General features: G+C 33.9%; 1 protein-coding gene across 1 annotated transcript in view; it reads right to left on the minus strand.

Moving 5' to 3' along the window:
* Nucleotides 1-1,233: 1,233 nt before the first annotated feature.
* The window catches only part of LOC140451953 (C2 domain-containing protein 5), a 33,690-nt gene continuing 14,146 nt past the window's right edge, over nt 1,234-20,777 (minus strand). The window contains exons 6-18 of the mRNA XM_072545937.1: nt 17,369-17,533; nt 14,028-14,196; nt 13,715-13,889; nt 13,517-13,662; nt 10,257-10,464; nt 9,954-10,172; nt 8,448-8,549; nt 8,086-8,392; nt 7,090-7,152; nt 6,822-6,952; nt 6,624-6,749; nt 3,945-4,091; nt 1,234-2,115 (exon numbers count right to left, since the gene is read on the minus strand). Coding sequence (XP_072402038.1) covers nt 2,050-2,115; nt 3,945-4,091; nt 6,624-6,749; nt 6,822-6,952; nt 7,090-7,152; nt 8,086-8,392; nt 8,448-8,549; nt 9,954-10,172; nt 10,257-10,464; nt 13,517-13,662; nt 13,715-13,889; nt 14,028-14,196; nt 17,369-17,533 — 2,024 coding nt within the window. The 3' untranslated portion in view covers nt 1,234-2,049. The remainder of the gene's footprint in view (nt 2,116-3,944; nt 4,092-6,623; nt 6,750-6,821; nt 6,953-7,089; nt 7,153-8,085; nt 8,393-8,447; nt 8,550-9,953; nt 10,173-10,256; nt 10,465-13,516; nt 13,663-13,714; nt 13,890-14,027; nt 14,197-17,368; nt 17,534-20,777) is intronic.

Consider the following 20,777-nt stretch of genomic DNA (forward strand, 5'->3'; position numbering starts at 1 on the left):
TATCAGGGACGCAGCACGTTCAAGCTCACCTTGGTTCCGTGGAATGAGAGTAGAGTGGTCCCACGAGAGGCTCATCTTGGATACTAGGAGTATAGACCGGTGAATGTGACCGGCGTGCGTTTCTACAAACCCGACACTTCGAACGACGGCTCTCCACATCTTCATTACTTTCCATTAGTCTCCTCTTACGACAGGCAGGGATACTTCTCCCTCGACCTACAGTCTCGACTGTATTCTCGTATCCGCGAGCCGGACGGTGCGTAAAAATAGCAAGAGATAAGTCACCAATCGGCAAAAGAAGTAATGGTCGACAGCGCAAAAGCAGAATTGCCTATAAAGAGGAAGAAGAAGAATAGCTTGCTGACTACTTGTTACAGTAATGTCAGTCCACACATTTTTAACAGTATGTCCAGCATTGACCCAAGTTTCGTCTTAATAATAGATTTTTCTATTTTGTTTTCATTAAATTTATTTGGTTTTCAACCTGTAAATGTGTCTGTGGGATCTGAACTTTACCCGAGCGTTGTTTTTGACGGACAATCCTGTAAACAGTGGATGACTCATACATTCACAATGACTTATTGCCTCCCCCTGAGAAAATATTTTTCTTAAATACTTATATGCATTAGACACTATCTTTTATTAGCTTTAAGTCCTAACTGTCTGTGAGAATTTTTCATATTTATACTCACCCTGCTAGTACTAGGTTCTTCCATTTTAGTTTAAACAATATTTAACGAAAGCAATATACCGTTAAACAACTGATTACGCTCATGAGCCATTTCATCTTGCCAGTCTATAGATATATGTACAATAAATAGAGAGGTCTTTTGTTGTATTTGAACATTTTTTTTACATTAATTTGGCGTATATTCAGTTCTTTGATTTTTCTCTTTATTTCTTCTGGGACTTCCTTTATAGCGGTGCTTTCATGTCTGGCTTGTGATTAGTTTCTTCGTTATTTACTAACAATGTACTCATCGCCTTCCATCGCTTCTGTTATCTTCTATTTCTCGTCGTTATAGGCGGCAGTCATATTCACTTACACTTCCCTTCCTCACATTCTTTCGGCAGTAATATGATGTCTGTAATCCATGCGTTTTGTTTCGTGATCATTTCGTCCAGTACGACTACCGTACTCATGCCCATGTGTAGAAAGCTCGGGCTAAGTCGGTCGAGATATTTAACTTTTAAAAATGAACTAATTAAAAAGGTCAATAATAATTCCAATAATAAGATGATTGAAGTTTTATTATCTTCTCACAAAATAATAACATTATATAATATAACAATATTTTTCATAAATGTCATGTACAGTTATATAATTCAACGAATTTTTGTAATAATTACTCAAAAACCTGAAAATACTGATTTTACTTCAAAAGTGTTCATTTGAATTGGCTATGCAGATACTTAGAAGATCCCCAGCTGCATATACTAATAATAATACATGTTGACAAAATATATGAATAGATAAATAAAGAAAACACCTGTTGAAAAATCTTATAAACAGATGAAATATTATTTTGAGTGAATTAATAGACTAAATTGATTTTATTTTTATTAATTTATTCATGAGAGCAACATTCAATAGAAGCTGCCAAATTGTTATGAAAATATAGTCATACACAACTTTGTCAATTCAAATATAGTATACACAACTTTGCAACTTAACGTAGGAATAAAGTTTCCTTACCATTTCGAAAAATACTTATTGCATGCTAAGACAATTTAAAAATTCCGAATCTGATGTCATAATATTAGAACAATCCTAAAATAATATTAATGGCACGAAAGAGGTGTAAATTAACATTAAAAGACAACATGTACCGATGATTATAAATATTTTTACAAAAGCAAAATTGGAACGGACAGAAATGATTCATAGTTTATCAATCAAAATGATTCATCAGAAATTTTAACTGGTTCATATTTTCATATTTATGGTTTATATATATATATATATATACATTCCAAAGTATCAATATAAGTGGGAAGGGAATTTGACACACGTTATCGAATAGTTTGTTTTGAATATTTTATGCTTTGCTAAGTATCTTCTTTATACGAGGTTACTGACACCACATCACCTCCCACGTTGATAAGGCATTGACCCTAAAAAAAAAAAAATAAATAATGATATAGCAAACAATATTTATGTTTGGATTTATGCAAAGCAACATATAGAATCTTTCATGATAAAACATCTGACGCGAATATACAGGAATAAAGAAATAAACGCTTATCCGGTATTTATTTTTTCTTTATTAACTAACCTTTAATGCCTTATGATAGACTCCACATGATTTGTGATAAACTCTGAATAAAACAAGAGTTTCCCGAAAGTATGTATGATGAAGTGGCAATTACGAGTCGTAACAGTTGGGATGAGCTGGAAATTTACTAACTTTCCTAAATCTTCATCCCCTGCTATCAATCATTGTCTTCTGGATCTTCCTTTTTAACCCGATAACCCCAATACAAACTTACTTTTTTACTTTTTCGTGTCTGGATCCGACTACAGTTTTTCTGCCCAATATCGGGCTACGTCTACACCCTTTGTATTTGCGAGCCATAAATCATCGAGGGTGCACTGTGATGGGCAAAGTCTGCATACTCTCAGGTGTTATATCTGTATTATGTTCAGATTAATTTGGCGTCAATATAGTAGAAGGAGCATCATTCTCTCCAAGAAAGGTATGAAGGACTATTGAGACCCTTGCGACTATTATTCTTCTTCTTTTTCTTTTACTTTATAAGCAATTCTGCGATCTCTTGCTATTTTGACGATACGGGTATCCTCCATTTCGTTTATGTGGTATTATTCCATTCTTTTTTTCTATTTTGTGTCCATTAATTTATACATTGTACGTATCATTTTCTTCTAATATCTTTGCTTCTCTTTCGATCTCTCAGCGTATTTCCTGTAATTCTTCTCAATACTCTCATCTCTGCCGTTTCTAGTAGCCTTTGCGTTGTGGCTATGTCGGGTCTTGTTTCTGAGGCATATGTCATTATTGGTTTTACACTGGCTTTATAAATTCTTGACTTTATCTCAGTGTTAATGTGTCTGTTTCGCCATATGGTGTTATTAAGGTATCTTTCCAGTTTATTTGGTTTTTGTACTTAACCTCTCACTTCTTTGTCCAGGTCTCTGAGATTATCATATTAAATTCTTTTGCTCTTATGTTAAATCTGTGGACCAGTCTTTGCAGACTATCTTCATGTTGGGCTATCAATATTGCGTCGTCTGCGTAACAGATTATTTTTATTTCTTGGTTTCCCATTCCGTATCCGCTTCCTTTGGTAACGCATTTGATGATTTCATCCATGATCAAATTGAAGAGCATGGGGCTCAATGAATCCCCTTGTCTTATTCCGCTGCCTATTTTTAGAGGTTCTGTAAGTTGTCCATCTATTCTGACTTCCATTTTGTTGTTTGGGTAGATGTTTTCGATAATTTTTATAATGTTTAGGGGAATACATCTTTGAGTCTTACTCTGTCAAACGCTTTCTTTAGGTCAATCAGACACAAAAATGCTGGTCTATTATACTCTAGTGATTTCTCAGTAATTTGCTTTATAACGAATATTGCACCTGTACACGATCTGTACCAAAACCCTGTTGTTCATCTGCTAAACTTTAGTTTTAAGTTTTAGCGCAGTATTTAGCAAGTTTATACCTGTATATATACCTCTATATTTCTGACTATTATTCCGACTCCATTTTTGTGTTGAGGACTGTTATTGCCCGAGTAGTAAACATTAGTTTATTACTTTATAATTAAAAATTAAAATAGCTGATACAACATGCGTTGGCTAGAAGTAAGACTTTCGTATTGAATTACTATATTGAAATGAAATTAATGAAATATTGAACTCAATTTCTTAATTTAGTATCACTGAATTAATTGACATACATTATAAAAAATTAAAAAAACTTACCTGGTTTTTATGGAAGTTGTGATTAAGAAACAACTCCGTCAAGAAAAATGCTACTAAAGCATTGCCACCAAGAGCTGTAACATGTGCCCTAACAATGGCCAAAACTTCCGTTACAAAACTATGAAGAAACCCGCTAAGACCTCCTTCCTATAGAAGAAAAAAAAAAACAAATAACAATCCACTGAAACAAGTATTATAAGCTATTATACTATATTAGTGTCAACCATACATGTCACAATGGATTTTTTTAAGTAACTTTATCAGCTTCATTCTAGTTCTGTTTCAGTTTTAACACCATCATTGGTGCTTCGGAGCTCCTAAGCCCCGATTTTCGTAACTCTGTTTCTCCATTAAGTCCCATTCTTTGCAGTTTTGGTGTCAGTTTGCCAGACAGATTTTCCGAGAATCCTTATCCACACAATCGGTCCATCTCAGAGCCATATATTAGGACTGGAAGAGAAAGTTTATGTATGCCATTATCTTTGTTTTCTTGCTAGCTAACGGCTTCATGGTAGCTATCATATGCTGCTTTGAAGTCTACGAACAAGTGGAGGATGTCGATATCGAATCTCCTAGGGTTTTCAAGAATCTGTCTGACAAGTCTGAAACAACTTTGATATTCGTCCAGAATTTCTTCAGCGTGGGTTCATCCGTGTGTAAATCTGTGTGTATCTTTTAAAATATGGACGATATTAAGAAGGCAAGGAAAGCTAGAGTTACAATGTGATGTTGAGACTGCACTCTCTGATCAGTGTGACCAGCTTATTGATTTCCTTGTGACAAATAGTGGCAATGATCCAGCACTTGTTAGACCTGTTTTTAGACCATTACAAAAAAGGGCAAATGCTCTTTTTTTGTCAGATGTCGAAGCTTTAAAATGGTAGTTTCTAAAAGACTCTGACTTGACTACTGAAGCTAAATTCTTAGCATTTCATAATGGATTAAGTGAGGCTTTCTTACACTCTTTTCCTAAAAAATCCTATAAAAAACGTAGAGATCAAAGTTGACTAATAAACTAGCTCAATGATGATTTGAAGTCCATGAGAGAAACTCTTCCCTTGATAAAGGATCAATATGATAAGTTTCCTACGTATTAACAAATCACAAAAAACATTACAAATTAGTAATAAAATCTGCTAAAAAAAGGCCAATGATAACCTTATTGCAACAGCATTTAATCCAAATAAGTTTATGCGGGATATTATAAAGATTTCACCTAACGAATGTAATGATTTTTTCACTAATGTTGCTTGTAACTTGCAGACCCAGATTCAACCCTGCTTCTTTAATCCCTTAGATTTTGATACCACTCTGTCCGAGGAAGTATTTTTCTTTTAAGATGTTTCTCTCAATGAAATCCTAGATATTTTAACTAATATGGTGAACAAGAAAATAGGGACTACTACGGATTCTCTGTTGATGTAATAACAAGATTGAAACTTCTCATTGCTAGTCACCTAATTACACTTATAAATCAATGTTTTATCAATATTACTCCTTCCTAAATGTATGGCAGCAATGATTGTTCTCAAGTATTTTGAATCCAAAAATTTGTTTACAAATAGTCAGTTTGGTTCTAGAAGGGACCTAAAAACCACAAAGGCCATCATGGACCTAGTGATAAAGATTCAAGAGGCTTTTGATCAGAGCTGTTATCTGTCTGCTACATTCTGTCACCTGAGTAAAGCATTTGATTGTGTTTCACATGAACTGCTTCTCAGAAAATTGGAAAGATACAGGTTTAGGGTACTAGCATTGCAGTGATCTCAAGTTATCTCTCCAATATAAAGCAGAGTGTGCAAGTGGGTGGAATGAGGGCGCCAGAGAGAGAGCTATAAATATCGGATTACCTCAAGGGTCAATATTCGGACCACTTTTATTTCTAATCTACATTAATGATCTTCTACAGACATACCTCACCAGTTCATTTAATTTTTTTGCTGATGACACTACTATTACCTACATCTGCTTCCTTCTGGGGAAGCAGAAAAACAAATAAAATTTTTGGCGGTTTATTTGGATGCAGGACTGTGTTGGAAAGCTCATACAAGGTCCCTTGTTGTCAAATTAGGATCTGCAACTTTTCTGATGAGAAGACTTTCTGAACGTGTATCTTAATTCACTCTAAAACAGGCCTATTTTGCACTGTGTCATTCATACATTAGCTATGCAATTCACGCATGGGGTCATAATGTTGAAGCTAAAGATGTTTTTAGCATTCAGAGAAGAGTAATAAGGATAATTACTGTCTAGTCCTATCATAGAGAATGATAGGACTTATAAGGATATCAACTTATACTGGAACAAGGAGTTTTATCTATGATGGTGAAACGGCATTGGCTGTACAGGGAAAATGTCCAAAATAAACAGAAAATAAATTGTCGGCTGCACAAAAAGACCTCAAAGAGTACTATAATAATAACTTTGACTACAATGCCAGCTGTGAATATAGCGAAATACAGAACCCTGAGCACCTTTTAGTTTGTATGTACTTTGAAGAATGAAGAATGTATTCTCCTTGGCAACCAATGACAAGGCCACCAAAGTGACGGAGTATTGGCAGTATACGATTGACACAAGTGATCAGGGTACGGAAAGTAAGATATTCAAGTATGTTTGTCCGGATAATCTCGTGTAGTTCGTTAAAAAAATCAGGTGATATCAAAACATTGAACTCACCTCTCTAATTGATGTCGTTTCTCTAATAAAGAAGAAATTAATATTTCCTAAATATTTATCAACACTGGCTCCCGGTACGTAGGATAAAGGCGTTATATCAACACCATGAATTTCCTTTTGTGGCGTCTGGAAATAAAAAAAATATTAGTATAGTATGCCTGTTTTTTTTCTACCAAAAAATTAGAAACATATTCTTACGTGTCTTTGCTTCAGGGACGATTTGTATTTCGATGAAGATCGTAGTTTATTGACTTTATTTATTTTATTTCCTGGCACAGTATTGTTCTCCGTAATACTATCTTCTTCTAATTTAAAAATCATGTCCTCTTCTGAAACATAATACATATTGTTTTGTCATTGAGTTATTGTAAACAAGTATTGTAATATTGTTGGTATTCCGAATAAAGTTGGTTTTAAAAAAGTGTAACAATATAATTGCACGATTCTTATAAAAAATTATTCTTACCTTCTTTCCTTGGAATTACAGATTTGAAACCCTTAGCTTTTTTACCTAATCCCAGTGCCATACCTAAAAATAAATGGAAATACAAAATTTAAAAAAAATCTTTAGTTATTACAATACATTACTAAAGTAGGATGCCTTGAGGATGATCTTGTATATGGATATAATTTTAAATTAAAAATTAAAATCCAGATTTTCTTGTCAGAATATACTTAATACAATCTTTATCTAGTATTGAATGGAATAGCATTTTAAACTTATATTTTGAAAACGATTTCCAAGCTGGAAGTTGAAACGTCGTTAGAGTATTTCCAAACTTTTAATTAAAATTGTGGAATAATTCCATTAGAGTTAATAACGTAGAAATGCTACAGACAGTTGCAACTCTCTCTGATTTCATGCATAGGAGGATTGGTGTACTTTATATGCAGGAATCTTGTTGGAAAGGTAATAAATCGAGATATCTTAGAGATGGATGCACGTTAATATATATAGTAGTTCGAACAGTCACGGTAAAAATGAAGTAGGTATTATTTTAAACAACGAATAAAAGGAACATTTTGTAAGGATGTGAAGAACAGGAAAAGGAAGACTTTGGGAGGACCCTTGATTGCGAGATGCTCGAGGTTCCTGTAGACCAAAAATTGTTTTATTGGAGGTGATTTGAATGAACATATTGCTAGAGAAAGAGCGGGAATAGAAAGAGTTCATGGAGTTTTGGGGATGGGAATAAGAAATGATGAAGGAAATAGTGTGATGGACTTTGCAGTGGCATGGGATTTGGCTGTCATTAATACGTTCTTTATGAAGACTGAAGAACCGTAAGCTAGTAGAGGTTACCAAATATTAAGTGGTAAAGGGTGAGTAAAGAGTGTGGTGAGACCTGCGTTGGGAATGACACAAGGAAATAAGTTGCAGAAAGATATATTTTGAGGGTGATTATTAACCATATTTGATCACTTTGTAAGTACCTTGAAATATTAATTAAATTATATTTACCAAATACTAAAAGTTGCACCTCATCTGGCTCGGGAATATCACATCGAAATTGAATGTTACATAAAGCGCAAGGTACCATTCTTCTTAATTTAAAATAAACGCTTTGAAGTAATTTACTAAAATATTCATCTATATTAAGATTAGACTGGAATTTAAACCTTCGACACTGAATGAACATTTGTAAATTTTTAACTATCTCTAAATCGTCGAGCCCAGGGATGGTCTCAGTATTTACAACATGAAAGCCATCAGGAGGACGTTCTTTCATTAATGAGCAAAGTACTTCTTCATCTTTAGGATCATCGACCTGCAATAAATATATGTGGCATAATATATAAATAAGCAAAAAGTCAACTTCTTACCTCTAAAACACAGCAATCTTTACTACCGGATGACAGATCTAAGGAAGTTGGCTCTTCGTCCGAATCATCATCTGACCAAGCACGAGATCCTTCAATTGTATCCTAGAAAATTTGTTTTTCAAAATACAATTTATGTGACAAACTACTTATTGCAGATTGTAAATAAAAATTGTATAATTATAAAAAATACACAAAAAATAATCAGATACTATGAGTCTGATAATAGTTTTGCAGACCCTCATTTTCGATCTCCAGTATGTGATTTTGTGAAATCTGTGAAACTTTCTACTGTTTCAATTCATAAAGGTTTAGTCATTAATATCCTTCGTTTTATTTCCATGTCTGGATCTAGTTGGTTTGTTATGACAGTTCCCAAATATGTAATTTTGTGAACTTTTTGAACTTTGGATGTGGGTTCCGACCCTACAGACTAAAAATTTTGTTTTGTTTGAGTTTATTTTAATGCCAATTTCCTCTCCTACTTCGTGAATACGATCAAGCAGAAGTTGGAGACCTTCAATATTTGCTGACAGAATTACTGTATCGTCCGCGTATCTAATTACATTAAGTAGTTCGAGAGTTGGTCATAAGGAAGAGATATATTGGATATTGGAGATACATAAGAGCTGATTCGAGTAAACATTGAACGACCAACAGCTATATTTTACTTTTAAAACCAACGAACCTCTACTTTGGATTAGACATTAATATCTACTGTTAAATTAAGTTACTAGAATATCAGCAACTTAAAATTATTCCCTTTTTTAATAAACTGCAAGAAGATTCTTGGAGTCTTCTTATTACACATAGACTTGAATGCTACATCTCCTAACGAAATCTACCTTCTTCCATCATAGAATAAAACTCTCTAAAACATAGACACCAACTTACAATCCAAAGCACTAGCATAATCATAATCAAAGTAATCCCTGGGGATAACAGCTAATGTCAGGGCGTTTTGAAAGGTAGATCATTTCCTATTCTGAGATAAGGTAGATCAAACTTCTGTAATATTCATTTTTGTGTGTTTTTGCTGCTGTAGTGACTCTTTTCCGTTTCTTTCTGTGTTTGCTTTGAACTTTCTAGTCCTTAATATGCATTGATCTTGCATCTCCTTCTACATCGTCTAGCTATCTTGTCCTAATACCTTCCTCTATACCTGAGTATCCAGTTAGTTATCATTCTCAGCATATCTGTGTGTGCTCGTTCCAGTATGTCCCCAATTTATTTTAAGCAGAGAGGCTTTATGTTCCTGACTATGCTTTACCCCTTTAATACTTCTTCAATTTCGGCATTGGTGTTCATTTTTCTTTCTCCTTTTTCAAGGCAAGACACCGAAGATAAATATTTTCCAAGTGCATAACCTGAAAATGGACTTAAGTAGAGGAGCTCTCGACAGTATATTCGAAGCCCTCTACAGAGCACCCGGGGATATCAGAAGGTGGTTAGACCCTTAATTGTTCCCCGAGGTGACAAAACCAGATATATTAATGTTAAAAAATTTACCTCAATTTTATAAATTTCTTTGTTCTTCTTCACCGTCTCATTTAATTGCTTTTGTAATGTGATTATCTTTGGATCGTCTACGTTTTCGTCAGAAACCAGTTTAGGTACAGTCGGACTGGGCAAAGAGGTTAAAAATATTGCTGTACCAGTGGCAGTTGCAATGATTAACTTCTCGCCAACGGTTATTCTAAATTTTAAACCAAATATTGCATTCATTCCCTAAAAAATATTAAGTTCACGACGTATTGCTAATATACCGATAAATGCTGCATATATTTGTTTATGACCTACACAGAAACTTACCTTTATTTTTAATTTGTTAACTAACAACCTATGAAGCTCATATTCTAGAAAAGGTAAACCGTCTGATATTTCCTTTGCACTCCACTCGCCTTTTAAGTCTTTTAAAGGTCGACAAACATACGATTCAATAAAACATCCTCTTCCTGTGCTGGGTATGCCATCTAAAGGTTCTATTGTTGCTATTAGAACCTCAGGAACTTTGCCTTTTCTAAAAATAAACCAAATTTTAAATTTTTTAATAGTTTTAAAAGTATCTTACAGTCGGTTGACTTTGAGTGGTACTAGTGTTTTTTCCAAAATGAAGAAAAAGGTTTGAAACGACCAACGAAAGGATGAGGTCCCACGTTGAGGATTCTTGAGGGCTTCAGAAGAACCGCATGTTTAAACTGCAAAGTATCACTAACAGCAAAAGATATAATGGATTGAAACAATTACAATAATACACGAACAAAATATGGTAGCTGAAAGTGATCCTCCAACAAAATGAATTCCAAACTTTTAAGTCCAATAACCTCTGTAGTCGAGACACAATACAATGGGTCTGTTGAATAAAAATAAGTGTTACCTTAAAAGTAGTAACTTTTAAGCACAAGCTAATACTTATAAGGATAAGATATTACTTATTTTTATTTGAATAAAAGTAAGTGTTTTCTTATAAGGTAATACTGGAAAAATATTCTGAAATTTAAGTATATACTTGTAAGTATTAACTTATGCTTGTAAGTATTTACTTTTAAAATTATTGTCTTGTGATGTTTTTATAGCTGCAAGACAAGTTTGTAAACGTCGCGTGCGTCGTTGAGATTCTGTGTAGTACGTACATCCACGTCAGTTAAATTTTAGCGCTATAAATAGTCATGTCGTCAAGTGAGGAAGAATTACCTGTCGAGAGTGGCTGTCAAAGGCTTATGTTTGTAAAAATATTGAAAAATCATACGGTTCTTCTGAACAAATCAATGTTTCCGGCAATTGTTAAAAGTAAAGAGAAGGCATGAAACGGGATAAGAGATCAATTTATTAAGGCTTCTGGTACAAGTATTACTATTGACAAATTAAAAAAATTCTCAATAACATGAAAACAGATGTAAAGAAGAAAACGGATAAAAATATGACTGGTAACAAAAAAATTAAATTGCGCGAGTGGGAAAAAGAATTTATGGATATATTGAATTTTGAAAAAAATCCAGTATTCACGAAAATTCCTGGGGGATGTTCCATTGGAACTAACAATGGAGAAGCGAACAATCCAGAAAATACTGGATCAGCTAGTACGAATTCAAAAAAACCCTCATCTATAGGAACGCTGAAAAAACGCCCAAAGAACAAGAAATTTAAGTTAGAGACCGATGAAACGGAAAGTTTATCAACACAAGAGTTGCAACGACTTGTTCTTCTTGAACAATTAAATAATGCTAGACTTCAAGCGCAAAGGGAAAAACTTCTGATAGAAAAATTGACAAATGTTTTGCCATATCGAATTCCTGAAGATAGTTTTGGAACAGACGTGGTTAATAATCGCATCGTATCAGAACTACGAGAATACATAGACTTGTAATGTATTTGTAATTTCCAAATATGTACTGCCATTTTTAATGTATTTGTAATTTCCATATATGTACTGCAATTTTTAGTTTCACATTTTTTGTTTTCTTAATTTTGTATTAAAAATTTCAGTGTATTAAATAGGTATAAAAACAAAAAATACTTGTTTTATATTGTAGCGTCTATGGCACAAAAATTGACAATGATATTTAAGTAAACAAATTAAAAACAACGTTAGAAAATTACAAAATTAAGTAAAATATTGTTTTTAAATATTATTGTTAAATATTGTTTCCACTATTAATTGGCGTTTTGCAGCTACTCTTTGACGAATGATATCTACTTCCGCTTCATTGTAATTTACATCATGGAGGTCCTGTGGGTTTTCCAGTTCATTTTCGGATAACTCAAAATCGTCCCGTAGATATTTGCAAATATTATGCAAAACAGCACAACAAACAATGATCTTTGGAACTTTTGCCAAAGATACTCTTACTTTAGACCCTAATATAGGAAATCTCTGCTTTAGCTGCCCAAATACTCTTTCAATTATCACCCTTTCTCTGGAATGAGTGATATTAAATAATTCCTCGCTTCTGTTTTGGGGGTTTTTGAATGGGCATAATAACCACGGAGAAATTCCATATCCACTATCTCCAAGGAGGCAAAAATTGCCTCTAAACTTGATAAATCGAACTTTGTTTCCAAATCCTCGAATCGTGAACACTTCCAGGCCACTGAGTGTCCACACTTGTAATCACTTCATTTGCATCACACGTTATTTGTACATTTATGCTAGGAAAACCTTTTCTATTAATAAATTCGTCACCAAATTCTGAAGGTTTTTTAATTTGAACATGGGTACAATCCAGTGCGCCAATAACGGTAGGTATTTGGAATCGATTTGCCCACTTTGTCCTTGCTTCTTCCATACCTTCCAGGTCAGACGGAAACTTTATCCACTGATGTGATTTCTCAAAAATTCTGTCAGCAACATTATTTATGGTTTTACATACAGTCGTATGGCGAACGCCGAAATCTTCAGCAATACCTGGTTGAAATCCAGTATCACTAACGTATCGCAGAAAAATCTCCATCCTTTGTCGAGAGCTAAGGGCACCTCCTCTGGTTTCATCTAGCTGTGGCAAAAAATAATCTGATAGAAAGTCTATACTTTCGCTTTCAAAACGCAATAGAACCTTAGACTTGCTGGGACTTACGGTTTTTCTTTTCATGTAGTGTTTATGTTTACGAACATATATAAAGTCAGTCATAATTATAATAATCGAAAAATGTTTAGAACTACCACTCTACTACTGTAAGTATGCATAAACTACTGGTGTAAGTATTCATTTGAGATTCCTTAACAAATATTAAGGTATTACTTACTAATTGTAGAATATCCTTCTTTTTATTCAACTAAAAAGAAGTAATAACTGGAAAAATTTTTGTGTAACCTTATACATTCAGTAACTACTTGAAAATAAAAGAGATTACTTATTGCTCTAAGTAAACTCTTTAACATAAAGTAATTACTGTTCTTTTATTCAATTAATATTAAGTAAATACTTAAATACGAGGAAGTAAAAGCAAATACTTATTTTTATTCATTTAAAAGATTGTGCTAAACTTTAAAAAAGAGACAAAGCCACCAACTAACGTTTCAAAATAATCGCAGTTAAATTTGGAATAAAGTTTGGGAACAAATTTTTTCGTACCTGCATATCATACATTTTGCTAAAGTTGCCTTTACGGGAATATCACTACTGTCATATGGTAAATGTGTTATTGTACATACGGAATTGCCAGTATTGGTAGAAAAATCTGGACTATCACTGTGTTTATTATTACTATGGGTGTTTTCCTGTAACAGACCTAATTATTTATTAATTTTAACTAATTTGCATGATTCATACCATTTTCTGTTTATCCCTATCATATTGATTCTTTTCATAAGATAAACTACAGACTTCATTTGGAGTTGCATTTGTATTCTGTTTTAATACGGATACATATTCATCAGTATCATCACTTTTATGAAAGTTAAGCACTACAGCTGTTCCGTAGGCACTTAAAATACATATATCTTCACTGAAAATAAAATTAATTTGTATTATTAGGTAAAAAAGTTAATCTTTTTATATACACTGAAGGAGTTTAGCCCAAATCCAACTTTATATTGATTACAATGTTACTCAGTCTATAATATCTGTGTCAAATATTACTTACCAAATACTAGAAGATTCATAATAACCCAAAACGGCGTTACAATTCAAACTTCTAGCATGTGAACGTATTTCCATTCTTATTTCCGACCACCAAGTATCTCTGGACTCGGGCTCTTCAATGTTTCGTATGGTTTCTAGTCTCTTCACAGATCGAGCACTTACAGCACCTCCTAAATAAATAAAAATCATGTTGAAATGCTGCATACAATTTATTAATTCAACAGTTAAAATATCTAGTTAAAAGTAAAACTCTGCTGTAACTTCTCCCAAGCCCGGTTTAGAAAGGAGGAGGGTTAGATAGTCTTCCAGTTTTTGCTTAATGTAAAAAACAGCTTAACATCAAGTACAAAAAAATGTATTGGCTATTGGGAAGACAATCCACCCAGTCAATCTACAACAAATAACTTTTTTATAAACAAATTCTAAAACCTAAATGGACATATGGCATCCAGCTGTGGGTTTGTACTAATACGAGTAATTTAGACATCATCCAGGGATTCCAAAACAAAGTGATAATGACCATTGCCAATGCTTTTTGGAACTTAACACGACCATTGAAAAATTTGCCAAGACTTGGGACCAACGAATTCAACACGTCGATGTTGAGGCCCCCAGCTCCTTGATAACAGGGATCTGGCTAGAAGACTCAAGAGGAAGAAACCCGTAAAGTTAGTTAAGTGAAAAATAGCGTATAGTGCAAGTGATGGTACAGCTTATTATTTGTGCAATAAATTAGCAGAACCTAAGGGATACTAGTGAGTTTGTCCTTAGTCTTAAGTTTTTAGTAATAACTTATCCAAGAAAAAAGTTGCTCATCGATCATATTGTTTGATGAGATTGTAATGTTCTTAAGCATCTTATTGGTGTTTATTAAATAAACAAAAAAACTCAGTGTTGTAAACGTTACAGAAACGAAAAGGCTGGAGGCGATTAAAAGAATGTGGGTGTATTGTCGAAACAATGATACCGTTACAGAAAGTGTAGGCCTGTAAGGTGCTGTGGGTGGCATAATTATCCATGATTAAAAGTCGGGATTCTCTTTAGATGCTCTCACGAATACCGTAAAATTCTGGAGCATGTGAGGAATAGTTCTTCCGTAATTCATCCGTTGTCTTAGCATTCATAACTTGCTCCTGGGGGACTATTCCTATTCAAATATGGTGTCATTAATGTCAATGAACAAAATGGAAATATTATGGATGGAAATCAACTAACTAAAGGAATAAATATAGACAAGCTAGAAAGTAAGGACATTAAAATAATTAAAGACGAAAGCATGAAATGTAACCATGGGTAACAAGAGGAAAATGGAAAGAACAGAATAGTTTAATGAGGAACGTAAACGGGTCCTCTATGAACCAAACTAAGCACACTAGAAAGAAATAGAAAGAAGAAATAAAGAAAAAAGAACATTTTTTGAGTGGATGTTGATGCCGAAATATGTAAGAAATGCGTGAACGCTGGAGTGTAAAAGAGCCATGTATAAAACATCCAATATAGACTTTTCAGCAATAAGGTTCCATTGATTACTATAAGTTCCGTCGGGGCAATCAATAGCATGCTTGCCACCAGCAATTACATGACTCAAGTTATGTTAGTTAGCAACCAATTTGTCTACAAAATTGTAATCCACAATCTGAGTGTGAGATTTCTACAAGTCTTAAAGGTTTTATAAGTCTTTGACACTTTTTGACGTTTTTTATCTAAACAATTAATGTCACCCTGCAGCGGCGGCTCGTGGCCTAAAAAAGTGGTGAAGATGAGGAAAGCTTGCCGGACCAAAAGCAGTTTTGGTACCTACGTCGCGCCCAAAACTCATTAAAAATTTTTTAAAAAAATGTATAGAGTTTAGGGCCCTAATAACTTGAAAACAGTTTTTTAGGGCACTTATACTAGATACGATTCTTTCTGCTTGCCTGGGGTATTTTAGTTCTGAACCTTGACATTTTATTGAGGGTTTTTTGGCGATTAAAACACCACACCTGCTTAAACGGGTTGGTGAGTTTCGATTCAGCCGCCCATTCTGAGTCAGATGCTCATTGCAGCCGACCACTCTGGATCAGACGCAGATGTTTAAAATACTGGTTGGTCGACCATGTAAAAGAACATCCCTTTTATCTTCATTTTTCCAATGCCTAAACGGAGTCTCTAATATATTACACACAAAGTCATTAATTTAGCCACCATTTAATATAGTCTTCTGCAGGTCATCATGCAGGGTAGAGTCGATGGCAAAAAGGGAATAAGTAGAAAGAGGAAATCATGGCTGCGAAATATTCGAGACTGGACAAACATGGCTGTAGACGAATTATTCCACGTTGCAAAAGACAGAGAAACTTTTAGAAATGTGGTCGCCAACCTCCGTTAATGGAGACGGCATAGGAAGAAGAAGAGGAAGTCATTAATTGGATTTATGTCTGTCTAAAATTATTTTTGTCCAAACGAAATCCACGAGAACACTTTATATCCGAAATCCGAAACAAACCACAGAGAAATGTATTAATAAAGTGCACTAAACAAATAAATTTAATACTGTGACTAAACTAAACTAATAAATACTATACTATACACTATACTATATAAAAAATATCTATATAATAGACTAAATTTCAAAATATTGTCGCTGAGAGAAATTTCCGAAAAATAGGAATACCAAATACACATCCAACAGTGGGTGAAGACGAATAATATATTTATAGACGGAACTGCACTCACCAGTTTTCTCAGCTATCACTAAGGATAGGCTGACGTCACGTTGCCATGGCAACCGTGAACGCTCATGCAGATGCATTTCGCATTTCAAAAATTATATTCACCTATTCCTGAATACTAAGATTCAGTACACGGCTAGTGACACAGGTCAGTACTTGACCGTCAAGTACGTACCGCTAATAAAGCTAGTTGTCTTTTTAATTTTTAGATTAATTAAAAGAGAATAAATAATTCATTTCAGAATTTAGATATAATAATGTTGCTTTCATTTTTTATTTATTTGTCTCAATTTAATTATATTTTTTTTTGGTGAACCTCACCTTCACCTACTTCACCTTCACCGCCGCTGTCACCCTGTAATTCCATTTAACAATTTACTATTTAATTTATTTTATTTACTCAGCAGAACGCCTGGTTCCTATTTTAATTTGATGTCGCCATTTTTAAACAAAAAATCTCAATATAATTGATACACCGGGTATTTATCAAAAATATGTTTCTATGCAAATATATTCAATAAGATTTGGTATGGGTGCAGGTTTTTTCACTATTTTAAATATTAAAAAAGTTCTTTTCAAGAATTTGGTTATTTTTTCCAAAATTTAGAAAGGATTTCACAATTTAACTTACCTATGTGAGAAATAAAATCCGCTGGGAATTTCAAAATGGTCAGAAAGGGATACTCTAACATATCAAAATTTTCCTGGTGTATTTGAGATTTGAGTACCATATTATTTCTGATAAAAGAACTACTTGGGTGTCCTCCTGATTTTTCACTACTCGTAAGGCTGTTTCCTAAGTAACAAATATTAGCACATGGTTTTAATAATCTCAAACTATCGATTAAAAATTAATTAGTATTTACAGTCGAGTTTAAAGACAAAGCAAGATATTTAAGTTCAGTAAAATGTTCTACAAAACAAAATAAACTTATATTTATGGGAAAATCTAAGCACAGTGACAGCAACATCTAAAAGCACATCTAAAATTCAGAATTGTCGAGATACGTTAGTACAAAAAGTCAATTCTAATGTATATCTTATTTTGGTTGGCATCATACATGAAAATATGCAAGGGTCATTTGACTAGATAATAATTGAAAATTTAAATAATTTATTTTCATAGAAACAATGATAATTAGAGGAAAATTGTGAAAAACTCAGGAAAATTTGCAACAGACCTCAAATCTCGAAAAACCATTAATAAAGCTAACACATTAAAAACACTGTGTAAGTTAAACATGAGTCGGTTCAGAAATAAGTTTTCACTTTAAAGACTCACAAAAATTAAAACATATAGCAGATAACATTCAGAAATAAACCCGAAATTGTGAGGAAAATATCTTCGCACAACATTCATTTGTATATAGACCTAATAACATTGAAACCTACATCAGAAGACTTGAATAATGAAATTAAGAAATATCTGAGAGTTATTGACGGAAGACAGGCATTGACAGCATGATCTTGGCAAACCTCTACTAGTATCAAACAGCAAGAGTAAAAATCCCACTACTCTTCAATATCTTCATCATCATCATCTTGGTGCTACAGCCCTTAGAGGGCCTCGACCTTCTCAAGCTTTCTACGCCATTCTATTCTGTCCCTCGCTTGCATTTTCCAGTTGCCGACTCCGATCTTCTCGGCATCTTGTGTTACCCCGTCCATCCACCTCAGCTTTGGTCTAACCCGTCTTCTCATTCCCACGGGTTGCGCTGTTAGAATCTTTTTTATCATGTTTGACTCAGGGGCCCGGGCTACATGTCCTGTCCACTGCAGGCGGTTTCGCTTAATTATAGTGGTAATATCTTTACCACCAAACCTATGCTTGTAGATATTCTGCAGTTCAAAGTTATATCTACGCCTCCATATTCCGTTCTCACAGACCGCTCCGAATATCTTGCGTAGCACCTTTCTTTCAAAAATGGATAGAGCGGATTCATCTGTTTTCGTTAGCGTCCATGCCTCTGATCCATATGTGAGAACGGGGACTATCAGTGTTCTATACAGCCTTATACGAGTTTTTTGTGACAGACGTTTGTTAGCTAAGTACTTTGATAGACCATGATAACACCTGTTTGCAATTATTATTCGCCTTTTTATTTCCTCAGATGTGTTATTATTGGGGTTAACCGATGTCCCTAGATATTCAATATCTATTTCGATGAAATATTTACAAAATATCTGGAAACTGAAATAGAGAGCATAAAAATAAAAAATAAGTTAACGAACAACATAACTCACGCTGATAGTGGCTACAGTCTGGGGCTCAACTTCAAGATGACAAAATGGATACTGATAAATAAAAAGCAACAACCTGCTCGACAGTTACGAATATGCAACATAATAATTGTCTATGTAGAATGATGTATACCTTGGCATAAATGTACATTCAAAATTGGAAGAGGCCACAGAAATTAAGTGCAGTATAGACGTGGAATTCAATACTTTGGCTAATGTTGTAAAAGCATTTCCCACAGTTTTTGAAGGACTTGGTCAAAATGGGTACTTTCCAATTAAAATTGATCAGAGTGCAGATTATTGGACATTTGGACCTCCCATTGGTAAATATCAATTATATGTCGTTTACCTTTTGGAATTTGCTCAGCCCTAGAGGTATTTCAAAGAAAACATTATGAAACATTTGGTGACAGCATCACCAGTGTTAATATTTTTTGACTATTCTAAAAAATATATAAATTAAAACTGATGCCAGTAAAGATGGACCAAGTGCTTGTTTCCTTCAAGGTGGTCATTCAGTAGCATTTGCATCAAGAAGCTTAAGTACAACTGAGTAAAAATACGCTCAAATTGAGAAAGAAATGTTAGGAATAGTGTTTGCATTTCAAAAATTCCATTATTTAGTATATAGTCATAAAGTGCTTGTTAGTTGTGATTTACAATGCAAAGAGATCAAGAGGCAGACCACAGATGAGGTGGAAAGATGACATCAGGAAACAAGGAGGTCCCACATGGCAGAGAACAGCTCAAGATAGGAAAGATGGAAAGAACTGGGGGAGACCTACATCCAACAATGGAAGGATAGAGAATAGGTTCAAAAAAAAAAGTTGTGATTACAAACCACTAAAATCAATGGTTCGTAAAGATTTATGCGCAATATCTCCACGCTTGCAAAAATGCGTTTGGGGTTCTTGCATTATGATTTAAATGTAGCATATAAACCTGGAAAGTATCTGTACATTGCAGATATATTGTCACGGACATTTTTACAAAAAGGTGGTCTGAAATCAGATGATGAATTTCAGTTTGCAGTTCATGCTGTAGTAAATAATGTAGTCATGTCTGATGCTAGAAAATTAGAGTTTAGAATAGAAACCCAAAAGAGGAACAATTGCAAACCGTTATAAACTCATGCTTACAGTAATAATATTGTCCGTCACAATAATATAAACATATTCAAGTCACAGCCAACTGTAACACTTACAAATACGAGTACGAATGATGTAGATTTGGATCAGGAACCCCCCTCCTCAACACAGCTGACAAGGGCACAATTACCTAGCTCTATTGACATAAAAAGTAATGTACCTAACTGAACAATCAGATATTTGTAGAACCAAAGCCAGTAGAGTTGTTAAACCACCTTTAAGACTAAAATTATAAAGGGGGGGGGGGAGATGTAATATGTAGTCCATAACTGTGCAATCTTAAGATAGTTGAAGTGCTGAATGGTAATGGTAATAGTTGACATAGCTGCCGCCAGGACGCCAGTTAATTACTTGACCAAAGATGGAGTGATCAGTTATAAGGTTAGTTTTTAATAAACCATTAGGTCAAGATTCCTAGTATCATTTAACTGAAGATATATCTTACATTTTTGTTAATTTTGAACAGAAAAATTCACCATTTTTCCGTACTGTTTGACGCATAAAATCCATGCATGATTTCAGTAATTCTCAAAAAATATTTGAAAGCTTCATACGAAACTAAATGAGTTTCATAATGTATATAATAATATTATCATATTTATAGAATTGCAATATAAAATATATTGTAAATATTTCAATTTTGTCTTTAAA

The sequence above is a fragment of the Diabrotica undecimpunctata genome, chromosome 10, assembly GCF_040954645.1.
Source record: "Diabrotica undecimpunctata isolate CICGRU chromosome 10, icDiaUnde3, whole genome shotgun sequence".
Taxonomy (NCBI): Eukaryota; Metazoa; Arthropoda; class Insecta; order Coleoptera; family Chrysomelidae; genus Diabrotica; species Diabrotica undecimpunctata.